This window comes from Papio anubis, chromosome 11 (assembly GCF_008728515.1).
Source record: "Papio anubis isolate 15944 chromosome 11, Panubis1.0, whole genome shotgun sequence".
In the NCBI taxonomy this organism is placed as follows: Eukaryota; Metazoa; Chordata; class Mammalia; order Primates; family Cercopithecidae; genus Papio; species Papio anubis.
Genome location: NC_044986.1, coordinates 19,754,376 through 19,772,609, shown reverse-complemented (window position 1 = coordinate 19,772,609; position 18,234 = coordinate 19,754,376). Strand labels below are relative to the sequence as shown.

The window sequence follows — 18,234 nt, the reverse complement described above, 5'->3', positions numbered from 1 at the left end:
GACTCTGTGGCAGAAAGGGAGAGGAAGAAAATGTGCCTAAAGTCACCAGAGGGCTTTTTGGGTGCAATAAATGTATCTTTTCATCATCTCTCCTGTGTTGCTTCATTAAAAAGGTAAGTTGGTGGGTAGCAATTGAGCTCTGTTTGATTGTCATTATTATTCATAATATCATTTGTCACCCACTTTGTTTTTGCCAGGGCCCCTACTGGTGTGTGTTTCATATGTGGTTTCCCTCTAATTACCAGCCCTAGTCTGGGTTTTGAGGTCTTTCATGTGGCTTTGCCTTTTTCTTTGCCTTTTGAGTGGAAATTATTTTAATTTTATACAGAGACGCCACACGCCTAATGCAGCCAGGCCCGTTACAGGCTGTCAGGAAATCTCACCTCGCTAATGAGTTCTCCTGCCTTCTTCGCCTGCTCCACATTTAATGACCCGGTGGCGACCCAGCCCGTGCCTTTCATCCACTTCACATCTGCCCTGTATTGGTTCTGACAAAGGAGAAAGAAAAAAAAAAAAAAAAAAGCAGGCCATTGTTGGTGCACAGACATTTAAAGGGCTATTAGCGGCTCCCGACGCAGCCTTGGTGCCAGCTGAGTCAAATTAGATGCCACTTTTGTCTTACGCATTTCTGCACAGTCACAGGTAGGGCTCCCAAAAGTCAATTAATTTCCCCTTTAATTGGAGGCATCCCTTGGGACAGTGGCTTTAGGCCCCACCCAACACTACTGGGGGTGGCGCAGGAGGGGCCAAACCAACCTTGCCCCTCATTACGGACGAGTCAACTCGGAAAGAAGCACGTCCTCATTGTCTGCATTACCAGTTTTCTTGTTTAAAATGACACACGGGGGACAAGAAAATGAGAATTCACAACAGAACCCAGGTGGGCGCTATTTGAGGGAATTTCACAAGACAGCGGAGGCTTCCCACAGTGCCAATTCCTTCCTGGCCACCTCGGTGGGGGGGGGGCAGGGCGTATTTCTTCTCATTTCTTTAGTTTCCATTGAATGAGTAGTTTTAATGGAAAGTCATTTAAATGGACACTTCTCTAAAACTAGCATATCATCATCTATCATGAAACAGCTCTACCAGGAAGGGTGTGTCTATATACACACACACACACACATACACACACACACACACTTCCTGTGTAATAGTCTGACTGCAGCTGACCTGCCTTCTCAGTTCACCCCCATTCTTGTGCAAGAGTCACCTGAAGACAGAAAGCAGAACTGGGAGGCGAGGATCAGGAGGACGGGGAAAGGGTTATTGAAGATTAGCGACCTACCCATTCCAAAAATGGGAACTACCAAAGTCGGGGTGAGTTATCAGCGACGCTCTCCCCTAGCAGGCCACTGCTAGGAGTGACACAAAGATACTTCCCCCCGGCAATAAAAAGAAACCTGGAAAACATATGCAGGCCAGAATTCCAAGAAGGAAAAAGTAACTCTATGATTTCTTCTGTTTGTTAGTACAGAATCTAAAATCAGCCTAGTTTGAATAAAAGTTAAACCACTAACAAAGTAAAGTGTTGCCACTTAGGGATCCAGAAACAGGTGTCCCATAGCATAAATAGTTGCGTTGAATGGCTTAGGGAAACACTTGCACTAGCACACACACAACACACACATACACACACATGTGCACACACTCACACAGAGCTTACATCACTCTGTAAGCCATAAGCCTTCTTGGCCCATTCCATCTTCATGTCTGTGGGCAAAGCCGTGAAGTGATGTGCCGCCGTCTTGTAGCCTATGTCTGTGGCTAAATGCTGAGCTTTGCGGGCATGCACGAGGTGGACCATGTCCAGGGAGACGTGGCATTGGGATTTGGTGTCCTCGAATCCCTTCTTGTACTCCAGTTCACTCTGCAGCTTGGACATTTGCAGTGAGTGGCTCATTTGCGAATCTCCCTGTACACCTTTTGCCCCAATGAGCTTCCCTCTGGATCTCTCATAATCCTCCTTGTACTTCACCTAAATAGGAACAGAGCAGGGATACATTAGACTCTCCTAAAGGAATTGTTAGGCTTCAGACTCCATGTATGAGAGCCAAGACAAAGCCATTGGACAGAATCCTATTAGAACTAGAGTCAAATGAAAGTTTGCCTTTTTTGAACATCTGATATATTTTCTTTCATCGGTGAAAGAAAATATTATTACCCATTATTTCCCTTTTCACCCCAGCTGCCAGAAAGCTCAGAGTTATAAATAAAAGTAGCCATGAAATGAAAAACATACAGAATAGCCAAACTACAATTGCTGCTTATGAAAGGAACTCAAATTAAAAGATAACTGGAGTACATATATATTTGGGGAAGTATGAGGGGCAAAAAGGAGCACATGGTTTGAAAAACAACACTAGGTCGAGAGTAACAAGGACCCGAAGCAAGAATAAATATGAAAAAGTTGTGAAAACTGTCAGAAGGCACCAATGTGGGGCATGATTTTCAACATTATCATTGCTTCAGTCAGTGGTAGATTCATGTTCTACTCTCAGCTCTGGCAACAACAACAGTATCAATATCTGCCACCCCTTATCGAACCCATGGTAGAACCAAGCACGGGACAAGCCTGTGTAACTGAAGTGCATCCACAGACCAGTGCTGATTTGTGAGATGTTACCAACTAAGAATAAGATAAAGGGCTTATGTCAGAATGTAAACCAACCACATCACCAAGCCAGTTGTTTTTGGTTTAGCTGATCTTTTTTGGAAGCAAGACTTTCTCGATGAAGGAAGCAGAGTTTGACTTAAATCCTGGCTCAAGCTCCTTTTCTCACATCCGACTCCTAACAGATTGCATTAGTCTATACAATACTTCATGTACATCAATTCATTCCATTTCCTTGTCATTATTTTGCAATTACCAATTTACCAGCAAGTTAACTGAGATTTTTAAAGCTTAAACAACCTTCCTGAAGTAACAACGCTAATGGATGACAGAGGTGGGATTTTATACAAGGTCTATCTGACACCAGAGCCTGTATTAACCATTAACAGACCACAATGTCCTTAGAAAATCATGGAATGTCTCTGGACATCAATTTATCTGTAAAGTGAGAAATCTGGATTCTTACTCCTGCTACTACTACAAATAGTAAGTCATCACTTACTGAAAATCAATGTGTGGCAAGCAGTTATTAAATAGACAGGCACGGATGTGATTATCTCATTGCAAGGTTACGGCTATTATCTCCATTTTATAGATAAGAATCCTGAGGTTCAGAGAGATTAAGAACCTGCCCAGACACTCAGAGAATCTCCCAGGTATAAAAACACAGGATTCTGCAGTCTCTTACAAGTTGGGGACAGACTCACCTCACTAGCCAGGTCCCTCTTGGCTTTCGCTGCCAGGAAGGTCAAGGAGTCAAGACGTAGCTCAAACCCTTTTGCCTTCTGGTTTTCCCAGCTGCTCTTGTACAGTTTCTAAGGGGATTTAGGAGAGAAGGTGAGGGGGTTTTCATGTGAAAGCGTTCTCATGTGAGAGCATTTCTCTAGACTCTAATGACCATTCTAGGAAAGCAATATTGATTATTACATTCTTCTCTGAGAGTCACAGAAATCATGTCATCTGAATACAGCCAGGCCTTCTTCCTGCCTTAAGGCCTCTTAACACATAGGGCTTCAATAAAAAAAAAAAAAAAAAAAAAAGCAGAAATTAAACTCCAGAAGCCTTAACAAATACTAGGAGTTTTCGTGGAAGTCTCAAAAACATGCCAAAGGTAGGATAGCATAGCACAACACAGTGACGTTTCTGAAAAGTTTATTCTCCATCTCCGTCCATGCACCCCACCCAGCCAGCAGCGGCTCCAGCTGCACCTCTTTCTCTTTCCTCCCACCTTCCCCCAGCCTCTAGTCCACCTGGGTCTTTTCCTTGCACCTCCCGTTCTCTCTCCTGCTCTTATCTCCAAATTTCAAGATCTTTCTTCTGGAAGGCTCCTTTCCCTTTCTGCATGTGAATCAATTTAACCTCTGCTTCTCCTCCCAATTCTCCTCCCCATCTATTTCTCAGATGAGGAACCCAAAGACCTGGGAGCTAAGCAGGGACAGCGAAGAAAACACCTTCCCCAGAAGATACAGACAGGAGGAAAGTTGGAACTATGGATACTTTCATGACTAACAGCTACCACTGTGCACTTGCCTCTGAGTGCTTGATGTGTAGAGACTCACTAAAACCTCATGACAACCCGATGGGACTAATGTTGGCATCATTTTACCAATGGGACACCTGAGAACGAAGAATTTGCCCAAGGTCACACACCTAGTAAGTGGCAACCAAGGATCAAACCCAGACCATTTGGAGCGAATGACTGAGCTCTTACTCCCCTCTACCACGATTATGCTGTTTCAACTCTGGCACCTAGAATAACCCCTACATCCAACCCCAGGATACATTCAGTGGCTGGAGTCCTCCACTAGCCCACTCCTGTGAAAGTTGTCCTCCTCTCCCCCTAAAACACTGATCAGGAGCCAGATCTGCTGGGTGAGCTGTTTTTACAACAAACAGATGTATGTAACCTCAGTTGACGCAGACACTATGCCATGGCTGGTGGGCTTGGTTTACCAGGTGGCTATACACAAAGGAGAGCAGAGTTCATGCTGCCCACTCCCTCTCTCTGTACCTCACTGAGATTTGCAGCATTGGCTCGGGCCCGCAGGAAGAGAGGCTCGTCTTTGCTGATGGTATACTGATGGACAGACTGCTCATTTCCTGCCTTGTAGGCCACCTGTTGAGAGAGAGCACTGAGTCAGGAACAGGTGGCAGGGGCGAGGTGGGCAGGGTGGCATCCCTCATGGTGTCTCTGTCTGGTTGGCACTTCTCTGACTTGCACAGAAAGTCCATTACAAAACCCACCAGATCAGACTCTGAGTGACAGAATACAGTCAAGGAGAGATGATGAGAGAAGGAGAAGCAGTGGGGAGGAGCTGGGAGAAAAATGTGGCAGGGAGCCAACCTGAAAACCCCTCCAAGGTTTCTCTTTTCACACCTTACCTTTGGGATGGTATCAACCTCCGCAAATGTTGGTATTTACACTGTCTGTGGCCATAAAAATACCCCACCACGGGGTTCAGAGTAGTACAGACTCCCCAGGTGGGAAAAATAAGAAGCATACTCTGCCTCCTTCCCCTCCATAATCAACCTTAATCCATTCATGGGTACTGACACCAGGAAAGTGAGCATGCGTGGACATCTCCTCCATGGCAAACTTATCATTCTTCTTTTTCTCTCCTTGCTTCCCCTCCAGCCCCAACTTGAGTTTCCAAACAGTGGCTTTCTGCTGACTCTGAGTTATGCTGATAGTATCCTTTCTGGCAAGTATATCTCACCTGGACCTTTAGGAAGGAACGCTAGGAAGGTCCCGGACAGACTGTGGCAACTATGGTCCTGCTTGGTGTACAGAACTAATCTGTAAATAATGTGTGTGGTGTCTTTGTTCTGGCCCCATAAATAAGCTTATGTGGGTGTGACCTGCTCACACCCCAAACACAAATGTTGTCCTCCTCCAAGATAATTCTCTCCAGGCTCCAGAATTAGAGAGTCTTTGACGAGAGATAGGAGACAGAAGAAAAAGGGAACTAGAGAATACTGGAAGCTGAAAAGGAATAAAGTCAACCCTGCATCTATCCCTTATAAAATCGGGGGAGATGGTGGTGGATGAAGCAAGGCCCCTGGTGTCCAGTTCCAGAAACGGCCTGGAAGCCTGGGGAAAGCTGGGTCCAGCCTATTTAAAGGGAAGGCTCTTTGGTTTCTGGATCATGCCTGGGCAGCACTTGCTGTTGTCCCTGGAGGATCCCAGGCCCATGACACAGCAGCTTGGTGGAGAAAGGGCAGCCCAGGACTCACCCCACTCTGTAGCTCCTGGCTCTTCTTGGCGTGCTCCATCTGGGAGCTGTCGGTCACGCTGGTGAACTTCAGCTCATCGACCCTCTGCCGGTAGTTTTTCTGTTTCCAAAGGAAAGGGACCCCACAGTATTAGGACTGGGTTACCCCTACCGCCCTACACATGTGCACGCGTGCACACACACACACACACACACACTTTCTGTGGTCCAAGCATTCCCTTGGGAGGAATGTTCTAGTTGATCCTGCAGCTTGAACAGAACCACACAGCCCTGAGATCACCTGATCCACTGAACTTGTTTTAGTTGCTATTACTGAATGGGAAATGTAATTTTCCTCTTCAGTAACCCTGTATTTCACCGTGTGCCCTGGGGAGGTATACATTTTATAAATATAGACCTGACATAGGAGGGTGAGGTGGAGGAAACTTGGACTTTACAGTGATGAAGACTGAGGTTCAAATCTTGCCTGTTCATCCTTCCAGCTTCATCACCTCCGGTACATCACTCAATCCAACCTAAGCCACCCTTGCCTGGAGTGTACGATGAGGACAACAGTAGAAGCTACTTCAGTCTAGTGTGGAGCAGAGGCTTCAACACCATGTTTTACGTGTGAGTCAGGTCCCCGGGACAGTGTCAGGACATAGCCATTGCCATGGTGTTATCATGATTGTCCAGGAAGCAGCAGCTTTAAGGAAGGAGACACAGAGCCACAGACAGAAGCCTGCGGTCAGGTGGAATTCGCCTTCACAGTTTCTGATTTTCCAGATCATTGAGGTCTTGTCCTCGTAGTGTCCCCATCTCACAGCCACAAATTAATTGGTAAATTTTCAATGTGCTAATTCTGTCCCCGCTCAGGGACTTCTTGTCTTTCCTGAAGATTAGCTCCTCTGGCTTTTCCATTGAAACTGCCAAAGTTGCTGGGAAAGGTGGCCGCTGAGGACAGCGTGTGGAAGCAAAAGCTTCACATGGCAGGGAGATCAGAGATGAGCTCACAGCCTGGTTCTAGCAAAATCCCCCATGCCATCAGCAGGAGGCTTGTAGCAACCACCGGAACCCAACATAGTGACTGGAACACTGGGAACTCCAACTTTTCCGCCTTTAGGGGAAAAAAGTTCTAGAGAAAACATTCCAAAGAGACTTTTAATTTTCCTCCCTAGTTCCACTGTGTTGAATGGGAAAACTCCTTCACCACATAACTGAAGGGAGTCATATTGCCCTGCCATTGTTGGAAATTCCTGGTCATCCCAGACTATGCATTGGTCAAATCACAAGTACTTCCTGAGCAGCCAAGAATCTACTCCGTACAGAGCACAGAGGAACATAAAAAGGGTGAAGGAGATGATATCCTCCTGGCCTTGGAGGAGCAGGTAATACAGGAAGTGAGATAGAAACTGACATTCCTGAATCTCAAGGACCAACTGGCTACATTCTCTCCCCTCTGCTGCACCCCTGTCCAAGATAGATGGGGCTCTGGTTGCTCCACCTGAATTTTAGTTAGTCTCCAACAAGCTAGGTAATGAAAGCCCTAAAGGGCTATGCTTTTCTCTCTACCTCATTCTACATTCTAAGCCTAAATATGTCTGTCTCAGAGGAGGGTGAGTACAGTGGGAATATAAGAGTACATTACAAGATATGCTTTTGAGATGCAATACTGTCTCATGGTCAAGAGCCAGGGCACCAGATCAAACACCCTGGGGACAGATCCCAGCTCTTCTACTTACTAAAAGTATAACTTCAATAACTTCAATCCCGCTTTCTTCATCTGTAAAATGGGAATATTAATAGGATAATCATACCATCTAATCACATAGGACTGTGGTGACCTATACATTAACAATATGTATATAATACACCCAAAGTGGCGATTCAATAATGATTATCAGTCCATAAATGGCAGGTATTATTATCACCATTATTATCATTTGCAAGAGATATGCCGACTCAGCCTTCTTGGCCCTGAAACAAGAATCCCCTTTGAAGATTCCAAACAAAGTTCCTGAAATAGTGACACTTCCAAATGAAATGTCCTTCAGAAGTCCTCCTCTGCCTGATGCCAGAGCCAGCTTTCTATGGCGTAAAGAGAGGCAAGGGCTTAGAGCTGCAGGCATCTGGGAGCGCATCTGATCCAACCTCTTCATTTTTATTTTATTTTGTTTTGTTTTATTTTTTGAGATGGAGTCTCGATCTGTCACCCAGGCTGGAGTGCAGTGGCACAATCTCGGTTCACTGCAACCTCTGCCTCCCAGGTTCAAGCAATTCTCTTGCCTCAGCCTCCTGAGTAACTGGGATTACAGGCACATGCTACCACACCTGGCTAATTTTTTTTGTGTCTTTAGTAGAGATGAGGTTTCACCGTGTTAGCCAGGATGGTCTCCATCTCCTCACCTCGTGATCTGCCCACCTCGGCCTCCTACATTGCTGGGATTACAGGCCAACCTCTTCATTTTTATATGAGGGAAAGAGGATCAGGAAGGTTAAATGACTTGCCTGAAATCTGCAGTGAATTTAAGGCACAGGCATAACGAGAACGGTATCCTCCAAATACTGGACTCTCTGATTCAAAAGGAATCACATGCTACTCACTTAAGAAATGCTGTTTTCCCAGGTGCTGTATATTACACCTTTCTAAACCAAATTATTCTTTGGATGCAACTGCTACTCAAAGTAAATAGGTAGGCTTCTTTAATGACACCATCTCAGGAAGTTTAAGGCTGTGGAAAGTTAGCTGAGAATGCACTACAGGTGTGAAATGAAGTACTCCCACTTTGAATCACACCCAGAATAAATCTGGGGGTAGAGAAAGGGAATTAGAGGCAAAGATCACCCTGCGCGAGTCAGGGACTGAGGACTACTGGAGGCCAGAGGCCCAAGTGCAGGTTACCTCGCTAACCAGCTGTCCGGCCTTCTTGGCTTGTTCCAAGTTGAGACTCCCCTCTGTCAGCCACCCAACTCCCTTCATCCATGCCAGGTCGGCCTTGTACTGCAGCTACAAGAGAAAAACCACAAAGCTCTCATTGGGCACATGGATAGAGACAGGACAGAGTTGACGGGAGACTTAGGAAGATCTTGATCCTGCATTTGCCTTCCTGGAAGAACTGCTCCCTGCTCCTTTATGATCAGGCAGGTCTCCACTTGGGAGATACAGCCACTGGGCCCACTTTGTAACGAGAGTAGCATGCTCTACCTTGGTGCTGAGATACCGCAACCTTAGCAAAAAGGTGTTTCTCATATTTGTTGACCAACGGCCTTTCTTTGCCAACCTGCTAAATTTCCAGGATTTATTTATCATTTTCAACATTTTCTTCTCCTTGACTCATCCCCATCACCAATACATCTTGACTTAAGCATTAGCTGTGAGCCCTGATCCTCCACCCTCCAGTCTCCATTGTGTCAACTATATCTCTACTTCCCTATCTGTCCTTTCTGGCCCCAGTACATTTCCTGCAGTTCTTCCTAGTCTTCCAAGTTATGTAAGAGACTCATGCACAGGTTTGGAATCACTCTGAAAGCATGTCCAACTGCAAGAGATGCATGAAGAGAACTGGCAATGTGCAGGCTCACCTCGCTCTGGAGCCCATAGGCCTTCTTGGCCCACTGAGTCTTCATATCTTCAGGCAGCACAGTGTATTCATGCAGTTTCTTCCTGTAGTCCAGGTCACTGGCAAGAGCTTGGGCCTTCTTAGCATGTCTGATGTTTACCATATCCATGGGCAGGTGAAACCGGGTCTTACTCTCTTCAAAGCCTTTCTTATACTCAACCTTGAATGTACCAAAACAAGGACTGTTTTGTTAGTTGAAGCTCACCCTTTGCAGGAGTGATATGAAAATGCAGGAAAGATTTCCAGGCTTTTGGGAGCAGAAGAATCAGCACTCTGGGCACCGCCACCCTTCTGTCAGAAAGGCTTGACCCAAGTCTTGGCTCTGAAAGGCAGCACCATGAGGGAGCTGAGGTTCCACACTACTTTGTTTTTGGCAGGACTGTCTCTTGCCAATGCTAAACCTTTTTACCCGGCTGCTCCAGGAGAAAACTCTATTCCCAATTCTCATAGATGCTTTAAGAGAAAGAATAAAGAAGCTTGGGCTGCAGAGCCAGACAAGCCTGAGTTCAAACCTGATCTGCCCTCTAACAGAAGGTGACCTCTGGAAAGTTATGTCACCTCTCTAAGGACTCGTTTCCCTCTGGGAGACTGTTGTGATAAGTAAATGAATAATAGCTGAAAGATGCTTAGTACAGGGACTGTCACATAGCAAACACTTGATAAATGTCAGCATGCCAATAACAACGGTGGTTTGGTGGTGACGATGATGGTGGTGATAGCGGTGGTGGTGATGGTAGAGTTGATGATGGTGATGATGGCAGCAATGATGGTGATTGATCATTGTGATGATGACAATGGTGATGGTGAAGGTGATGGAGATAGTGGTGATGATGGTGGTGATGATGGGGAAAGATAGTGTGCTATAGTAGGAGGAGTGTGGTGCCACATAATAAGAGTTCTAGGGTCTAATTCACTACCCCTCTACCACTACTGCTGACTACCATATGGCTTTGGGAAAGATACAACCTTTTTGACCCCCAGTTGCTCCAACTGCACATATGAAACATCAATGTATTCTGTCTAAACTGAAGCCAAATTCTCAATGCCTCTTTATGCTTCATGACTATGCACTTCATTTGGTTTGTTCTGTAGACATGTCCAAAATGGCAACCCAGATGCCAACTCTCTTCTATTCAAGCTGTGGCTCTTTAATGACTCATTGGATAATTACATCCAACTGTACCATCACAGCAGTGTAAGCTGGCCTCACAGCTTGGAGCAGGCAATCTTTTGTGTCTTTTTCCCTATTCAGCATCAGCAGGGAAGACTTGATTAGAAACCAGGTCTGTCTCTTCTGGCAGAATTCTCCTTCCCCAAAGCCTTTTGGTAAGTGACATTTACCAAGGTTCCTTTCCAGCCATTACAGTTGTTTACAAGCATCTTCATTCTGATTGGCTGCAGCCTGGGAGTCCCTGGCTTGCTAAATATTTGAATACCATATATGTTGTAACCACAGGACCAGGACAGTGCCACAACAAGCAGGATGCTTTGCTCCATTAGGGAGAAACTTATTATGTGCTGCTCATTCTTATAGCCCCAGGGTCTCACACAGTGTCTTGCCCATAGTAGTCACTTGACAAACATTTGTGACATGAATAAATGCAACTGAACACCTTTGTACCTTGATCAGCAGATGCTGTCACCCTTAGGGCCACCCTCCTCAATCATTTAAAGAAAACAGTATGCTTTGGCAAAATAAATAAACCAAACAAACTTCTTACATAAGCCAGGAAAGAAAAGAGTTGCAGGTAGAAGTCAATAAAAACGTAACAGTCCCAGGTGAAGGAGGCCCAAGAAAAACTTTTAAAATAACACAACTGTAAGTGAGGGGTTGGGGATTAGAAAAAGAGTTTACCTCACTGCTCATCTTAGCAATCTGCAGGGAGTGTAGAAGCCTAGAGTCGGCTGTACCCGTGGCTTTGCCTTTTGTCTTTTCATATTCTTCTTTATATTTAATCTTGAGAGAAAGAAGAAGGTCTACTGTGAGTGAGAGAGAAGCTTTGCCGTCTATGGGGCTCTGGTTTTAACAAGTGCAAGGGGAACAATTCTGAAAAAACACCTCCCAATCTTTCACAAATCCAGAAAAAGATTAAAGTATTGCGATGTTTACAATGTTAAGAGTCATTATTTTTTTCGGCAGGACCACTGACATTTTATTGGAACCATTTCTTATGCATTCTTGAATTAATGAGAGGAAACCTACATTGCTAGCAAGCTCCCCAGAGGCTTTGGCGGCCAGCAGAGACATGGCATCCAGCTTCATCTCAAATCCTTTCCCCTTTGTCTTCTCCCAGCCTTCTCTATACTTAACCTGACAAACAAAACCACAAGTGAATAGGAGTTGCTACTCATATTCCTGCCAAACGTCAAAGATATTTTTTTAAAGCAAAGTTGGTTTTTTCCTCTATTTACAGACCAGAGTCTCGGCTGTCGTTATCAAAATGATAACAGTAATTATTAACACAGTTAATTGATTCCTTCGTTGTAGAGCTGTGCAGTCCAGTGATAATGGAACAGGACAAAGAAAAGACCCATGTATTGCTCCTTGCTCTGTTGTTTTCTGATCATGTGACCTTGGCCAATGACCTCTTGGGGCCTCAGTCTCCTATTTGCAAAGAGCGTATCACAGTCTCTTTCTCAGGATTGCTGTGAGAATAAATTGGATAGAGTATACGTAAAGAGATCTTAAAGTGGTGAAGTGTAACATAAATGTGGGGTGTTGACACTGCCCTGGCAATAACAACTACTGTTTATTGGCCTTTTCCTAAATGATTTCTACTCATTAACCGCAAATCTTCACATTAGGCCTGTGAGGCTCAGTGAGATTAAAGAGCTCACCTATGGTTACATAAATTTAAAAAATGGCAGTGCCAACATCTGAACCTAGGTCTCTCCGACACCAAAGCCCATGCCACTAACTGTGCCCCTACAATACCTGCTGGGACTTACGATAATTCCACATATACAGTGCCTGCCCCAGCGTAGAACAGGCACTTAAACAATGTTAGTTCCTTTTCTTTTCTTCTCCTGCCCCCAAAATTCCATCTAGAATGAGAAGCCAAATCATAGCCTACTTGTGACTCCAGGGAGAATCTGATGATGCAGATTGATCTTCTTAAAACTTAAAATTTCATATTGGCTGACACAGTGAAACCCTGTCTCTACTAAAAATACAAAAAATTAGCCAGGAGTGGTGGCGGGTGCCTGTAGTCCCAGCTACTTGGGAGGCTGAGGCAAGAGAATGGCATGAACCTGGGAGGTGAAGCTTGCAGTGAGCCGAGATCGCACCACTGCACTCCAGCCTGGGTGACAGAGCGAGACTCCGTCTCAAAAAAAAAAAAAAAACAAAAAAAAACTTAAAATTCCTCCACACAGCAAATCACCAATTCACCAGGGTGATGAGGATGAGGATGTAGGGGTGTGTGTGTGTTCACACATAGATTGTACACATGCTCATATAATGGGACTAAATGGCTATGACCAATTTATCACTAGTAAACTACCACATGCCATGACACAGCAAAACTCAAAGTTACAATTTGATGGATGCCTCTGAAGAGCCTTTCTCAGGGATAGACACTTTCCACTTGCTGGACCATCCCAGTATCTTCGTTTTTCACATCGCTCCATAACCCCTCCACCTTCTCCCCACATTGCTGTCTTACCTCACTGAAGAGTTTGGCATTGGTTTTGGCCTTCACCAGCTGAGGAACATCCTGGGGCAATGTGTAATTCAACTTATTTTTCTCATAGTCAGCACGGTAATTCACCTGTTGGATTTAAAATAAATCTGTAGGGCTTTTATATGGGCAGAAAGAGAACTTTAGGGACCCATAGCTCTTTCCCCCTTAGACCCATACCTGAGAAGGAGTTTCCAGAAAAGCCATTTTACCAGGCATCCTGTACTTTTTGTGAATGTTTTAAATTAATGAACTGAAGGTGTCAAATGAAAAGTAAAGAAACTCAAAGACACACTCGAAGTTGTGAGTTTGCAAAAGAGTTCCCTATGACTGCTTCACCAACTCCCCTTACACGCACTTGAGAATATTGAACTTTTTAAAAAAACATTTGCTGCAGTGCTGAATATCTTGTTATATGCCGGGTAATTATCAAATGCCTACCCACAATGACAAAAAGCCATCTTAAATCACACACACAAAAGAGCCAACCAGACATGTGACTCCTGTTGGATGAATACAGCATCATCCGAGAAGCAGTCTTGACCAGAAATTAAACTTAAACTTTAGATGATTGGTGATACTAAGAATTATTGTTAGATTTTTGATATGATATGTTAAAATTATATAAATATGTTTTTCCTTTTTTACCTTTTAGAGATTCATACTGAAATATTTACAGATTACATTATACAATACTTGAAATTGGCTTCAAAATAATGTGGAAGAGGAGAATTGGACAGGTATATAGATGAAGCAGGGTGGCCATGAATCGATTGCTATTGAAGATGGGTGACAGGTACATGGGGATTCATTATGCTATGCTCTCTACTTTTGCATGCATTCAAAATTTTCCATAATAAAAAGTTTAAAAGAAGTGGGGTCATTTTCTGGCTGTAATAAGACATGTGTCACTATTCATGAAAGTCAAATCCTTGGAGGTCAGATGTCCAGAGGCCTCAAAGCAGCAATTCCAAGACCCCCACGCCCAGCTGGGCAGGCGACGGTTACTTACATGACTCAGCTGCTGGGCATTGATTTTGGCTTGAACAATCTGTGGCGTGTCAGTCACTGAACTGTACTTCAACTTGTTGATGCTCTGCCTATAATTGGCCTAGGTAAAAACCAGCACAAAAAGATGTCACCTGCTCTTTTCTCGAAGATTTGCTTAGCTCCCTCTCCCAAGCCCAATAAAGTGCAATTCTCAAATGACTATGTTGAAAAAGAGTCAGATATTCCAACTGGATACTGACAGACACTCCAAGCCCACAGATAGAAAAACAGTACCTTGGAGAGTGAGACACCTGACAGGCAACTCATAAAAGAGGTGAACTAAGTGGCCGGTGAACATAGAGAAAGATGCTCAGCCACACTATTAATGAGAGAAAGGCATACCAAAACCACAAGATACCCCTCCACACCACCTGAAGAGCCAAATTAAAACTGCTGATAATACTAAGTGCTGGCTAAGGATGAGGACTTATGAAAACTCTCACAACAGTGCTAGCAGAAGTGCAGATTGGTACAACCACTTTGGAAAACAGTATGGCATTTGGGCACACACATATCCTATGTCCCAATAATTCTGTGCCTGGGGCTCATTCCCAATGAAAATATATGCCTGAGGTCATTTTATAAATAATTCCAGCCATATATCTACACATAGTATACTTTTCTGTATACATCTTATACTTCACCAAGAAAGAAGTGTCAAAAGAAAAAAAAAAAGTAAAATGAAAGAGGAACAAAAAGTCCAACCAAGTTATACATGCATCTTTAAGTGGGAGGCAATGGAGTATCAGTGACTCCTTGTAGGTGGCCCTAACATGTCCCCACCCTGTACACCAGCCCCTGCCTGGCCCTCACCTCCACCTTGCCAGAGTTCCCAAGGAAATTGCCCTGAGCTTAGCACTTTCATAGAAGATGTAGGTTCAAAAGAGGAGGAGGCAGAATCCCCAGTGCAGTTGGATGCATTGACTGCCTGGTTCCCACCTCAAGACATCAAGGACTAGTGAATTTTCCCCTTTGAAAATACAAATTGCCCTTTCAAGTATTAAGAATTATTAGCCATTTGCCCACAGGAATATATGCATCCAATCATCTTATTTTTCTCCAAACACACCTGACCAAGATCCACTGCAGAGTGAATGGGAGCTTGGGCAGGGAAGTAAAGGAACAGGTTTGAGGCTAGATAGTAGGCGATAAGCGGTGAGGGGCTAAGGTGAGCTGAGTGAGAGCCCCAGAAACCTATGCAGGTAGAAGTAGAGCTAGGATACAGAAAAGAGGGAGAGGTTGTGGGTAGCAAATAACCTCTTTCACAATTTATTTTTATTTATTTATTATTTTGAGACAGAGTCTCACTATGTCACCTAGGTGGGAGTGCAGTGGCACAATCTCAGCTCACTGCAACCTCCTCCTCCTGGGTTCAGGAGATTCTCGTGCCTCAGCCTCCCTGGTAGCTGGGACTACAGGTGTGTGCTACTATGCCTGGCTAATTTTTGCATTTTTATTAGAGACAGGCTTTCCCCATGTTGGCCAGGCTGGTCTGGAACTCTTGGCCTCAAGGGATCCTCTCGCCTCAGCCTCCCAAAGTGCTGGGATTATAGGCATGAGCCACCACACCTGGCCTTCTTTTAGAATTTAATCAAGGTTATCTGAAATCCAGGTAAAAGAGGAAGAAGTAAACTCATCCCTAACCCTGCTCTCCTTCCCTTAGGCTCACGTGGTTCCTTTCATTCATCCACTTGCCCATCCATTTACTTTTTCAACAAACTGTTGCGGGGTTCCTACTCTGCAGAGTGAGCAAACTCAGACATTCCCTGCCCACACAGATATCTCAGATGGGTCCTCACTCCCAGGATCACAAACTCACCCAGTGCCTCTGGACATCTGAATCTCTGTGCCCACGGGCTCCAGATTGGGCCTGCTTGCCAGCTGAGCTTCCCTGGCTTGGCTCAAAGTGACAGGATCACCATTGAACACCTCATTCGCAGCCTTCATGTCTCTCTTTTCTTGCCTAAGGCCAAAGGCCCCTCCCAGAATCCCACACAGTGTGGCAAATTCTTCAGACCTGGGTTTTGTCTGAGAACAACACCCCTTTTCTGCATCACCACTATCTACTGATATCTCTGCCTGTACCTCACCTATGGCCTTGGCCAGCCTCCTCTGGCAGCTGGCTCTGCCCTCCCCAGGGGCCCACACCTTGGCCACTCTTGTACTGTTCTATCAACTCCTGTCTGTCTAGACTACAGGCTGATGTCTTTGCTTTTCTGTCTTCCTCCTGTCTGCTGCTACCTCCTATGGCCACTTCCCTGAGATGACAGCCCACCTCAGGGAGTCTTTGCAGCCCAAAAGTCACAAATGTCTCTAGGAGCCAGATAGACCACTAGCTGGGTACAAGCCCAATGCTTGGCCTTACTGTTGCAGAAGTAAGGAGTCGAGAGGACTATGGCTGAGGGAGGCAGCTGCTGCCCAGCTCTAGAAGATGGTTGTCATGCAACCAATAGGACACACAGAAGCTAGATTTTCCAGTTATTCCAAAGAAACCAGAAATCCATATTGTGATGCAAAATCTTGCAATTTTTAAAAGCTAACAAATAGTTCAATATTTTTTAAATCCAGTGACCCGGGCCAGGGGCAGTGGCTCATGCCTGTAATCCCAGCACTTTGGGAGGCTGAGGCGGGAGGATTATGAGATAGGGAGTTCAAGACCAGCCTCACCAACATGGTGAAACTCTGTCTCTACTAAAAATATAAAAATTAGCTGGGCGTGGTGATTGTGCCTGTAACCCCAGCTACTTGGGAGGCTGAGGCAGGAGAATCCCTTGAACCTGGGAGGCAGAGGTCGCAGTGAGCTGAGATCACACCACTGCACTGTAGCCTGGGCAATAGAGCAAGACTTCATCTCAAAACAAAACAAAACAAAACAAAAAAAATCCAGTGACCCAAGAGAAATAGGTCTAATAGCCACTTTGGGACCACTGGCTACTAACTTGTATACTCCGTGTCTTCCCTGGGTCTTGTACTCATTTCAACCAGCTCATCATAATTATAACTAACACATGATACTTACTATGCATGCAGCACCATTCCAAGTACATCATACATGTTAACTCATTTAATCCTTCCCACCACCCTATGGTTAGGCATTATTATTATCCCTACCTTACAGTGTGGAAACTGAGGCACAGAGACCGAAAGTGGCTTGCTCCAGGTCATCCAGGCAGTAAGTATCAGAGCTATGATTCAAATCCCAGGAGTCTGCGTCGCAAGGTGGCGCTATACCTATACGCTGTAAACCTGGTTTGCCAAAACTAGTGTGCTTAGAGCTATTACTTTTATTTTACAGATGGGCAAGGGGTTCCTGTTAGCCAGAGTTAGCATTGTTTAGATAGGGAAATGCATTCCAGAAACAAACAAATGACTTACAAGTGAACTTCTAGAACAGGACCTAGAAATAACGAAGTGCTCCTGACAATGGGCCATGGAGAGTTTTGTTGGATTTGAAGATTAAAAAACATCACTAGGCTTGGCGCGGTGGCTCACACCTGTAATCCTAGCACTTTGGGAGGCCAAGGCGGGCAGATCACCTGAGGTCAGGAGTTTGAGACCAGCCTAACCAACATGAAGAAACCCCGTCTCTACTAAAAATACAAAATTAACCGAGCGTGGTGGCACATGCCTATAATTCCAGCTATTCAGGAGGCTGAGGCAGGAGAATTGTTTGAACCTGGGAGGCAGAGGTTGCTGTGAGCTGAGATTGCACCATTGCACTCCAGCTTGGGCAACAAGGGTGAAACTCCATCTCAAAAAAAAGAATAATAATAATAATTTTGTGCTTTTTAGTTAATGATTCAAGGAGAAAAGTTTTTGCATGTTGAGTTTTGGACATGGGGTGTGTAGAGAAAATTAGGAAATATAAAGTCATTTCAATGTCAACTATTAATTAGATTAGAGTACAGTGACTTCCTAATGCATTAATTCAGAAGGCAAAATTATCATCTCATAATAGAGTCTATTAGAATTCAGAATTATGCATGATAAAATGTCACAAAAACTATGTTTTTAAATGGCATATTCTTTCCTGATAATTCTGCATTAAGTATGTTACTGAG

The 18,234-nt window shown here is 44.6% G+C and overlaps 1 protein-coding gene across 1 annotated transcript in view; it reads right to left on the bottom strand.

Annotated features, from left to right (window-relative positions):
• The window catches only part of NRAP (nebulin related anchoring protein), a 75,189-nt gene that overhangs the window by 30,798 nt on the left and 26,157 nt on the right, over positions 1-18,234 (bottom strand). Inside the window, exons 15-25 of the mRNA XM_031651917.1 lie at positions 14,136-14,234; positions 13,109-13,213; positions 11,647-11,754; positions 11,299-11,400; positions 9,406-9,603; positions 8,726-8,830; positions 5,846-5,944; positions 4,623-4,727; positions 3,319-3,426; positions 1,664-1,975; positions 384-488 (exon numbers count right to left, since the gene is read on the bottom strand). Of these exons, the coding sequence (XP_031507777.1) occupies positions 384-488; positions 1,664-1,975; positions 3,319-3,426; positions 4,623-4,727; positions 5,846-5,944; positions 8,726-8,830; positions 9,406-9,603; positions 11,299-11,400; positions 11,647-11,754; positions 13,109-13,213; positions 14,136-14,234 (1,446 nt within the window). The remainder of the gene's footprint in view (positions 1-383; positions 489-1,663; positions 1,976-3,318; positions 3,427-4,622; positions 4,728-5,845; positions 5,945-8,725; positions 8,831-9,405; positions 9,604-11,298; positions 11,401-11,646; positions 11,755-13,108; positions 13,214-14,135; positions 14,235-18,234) is intronic.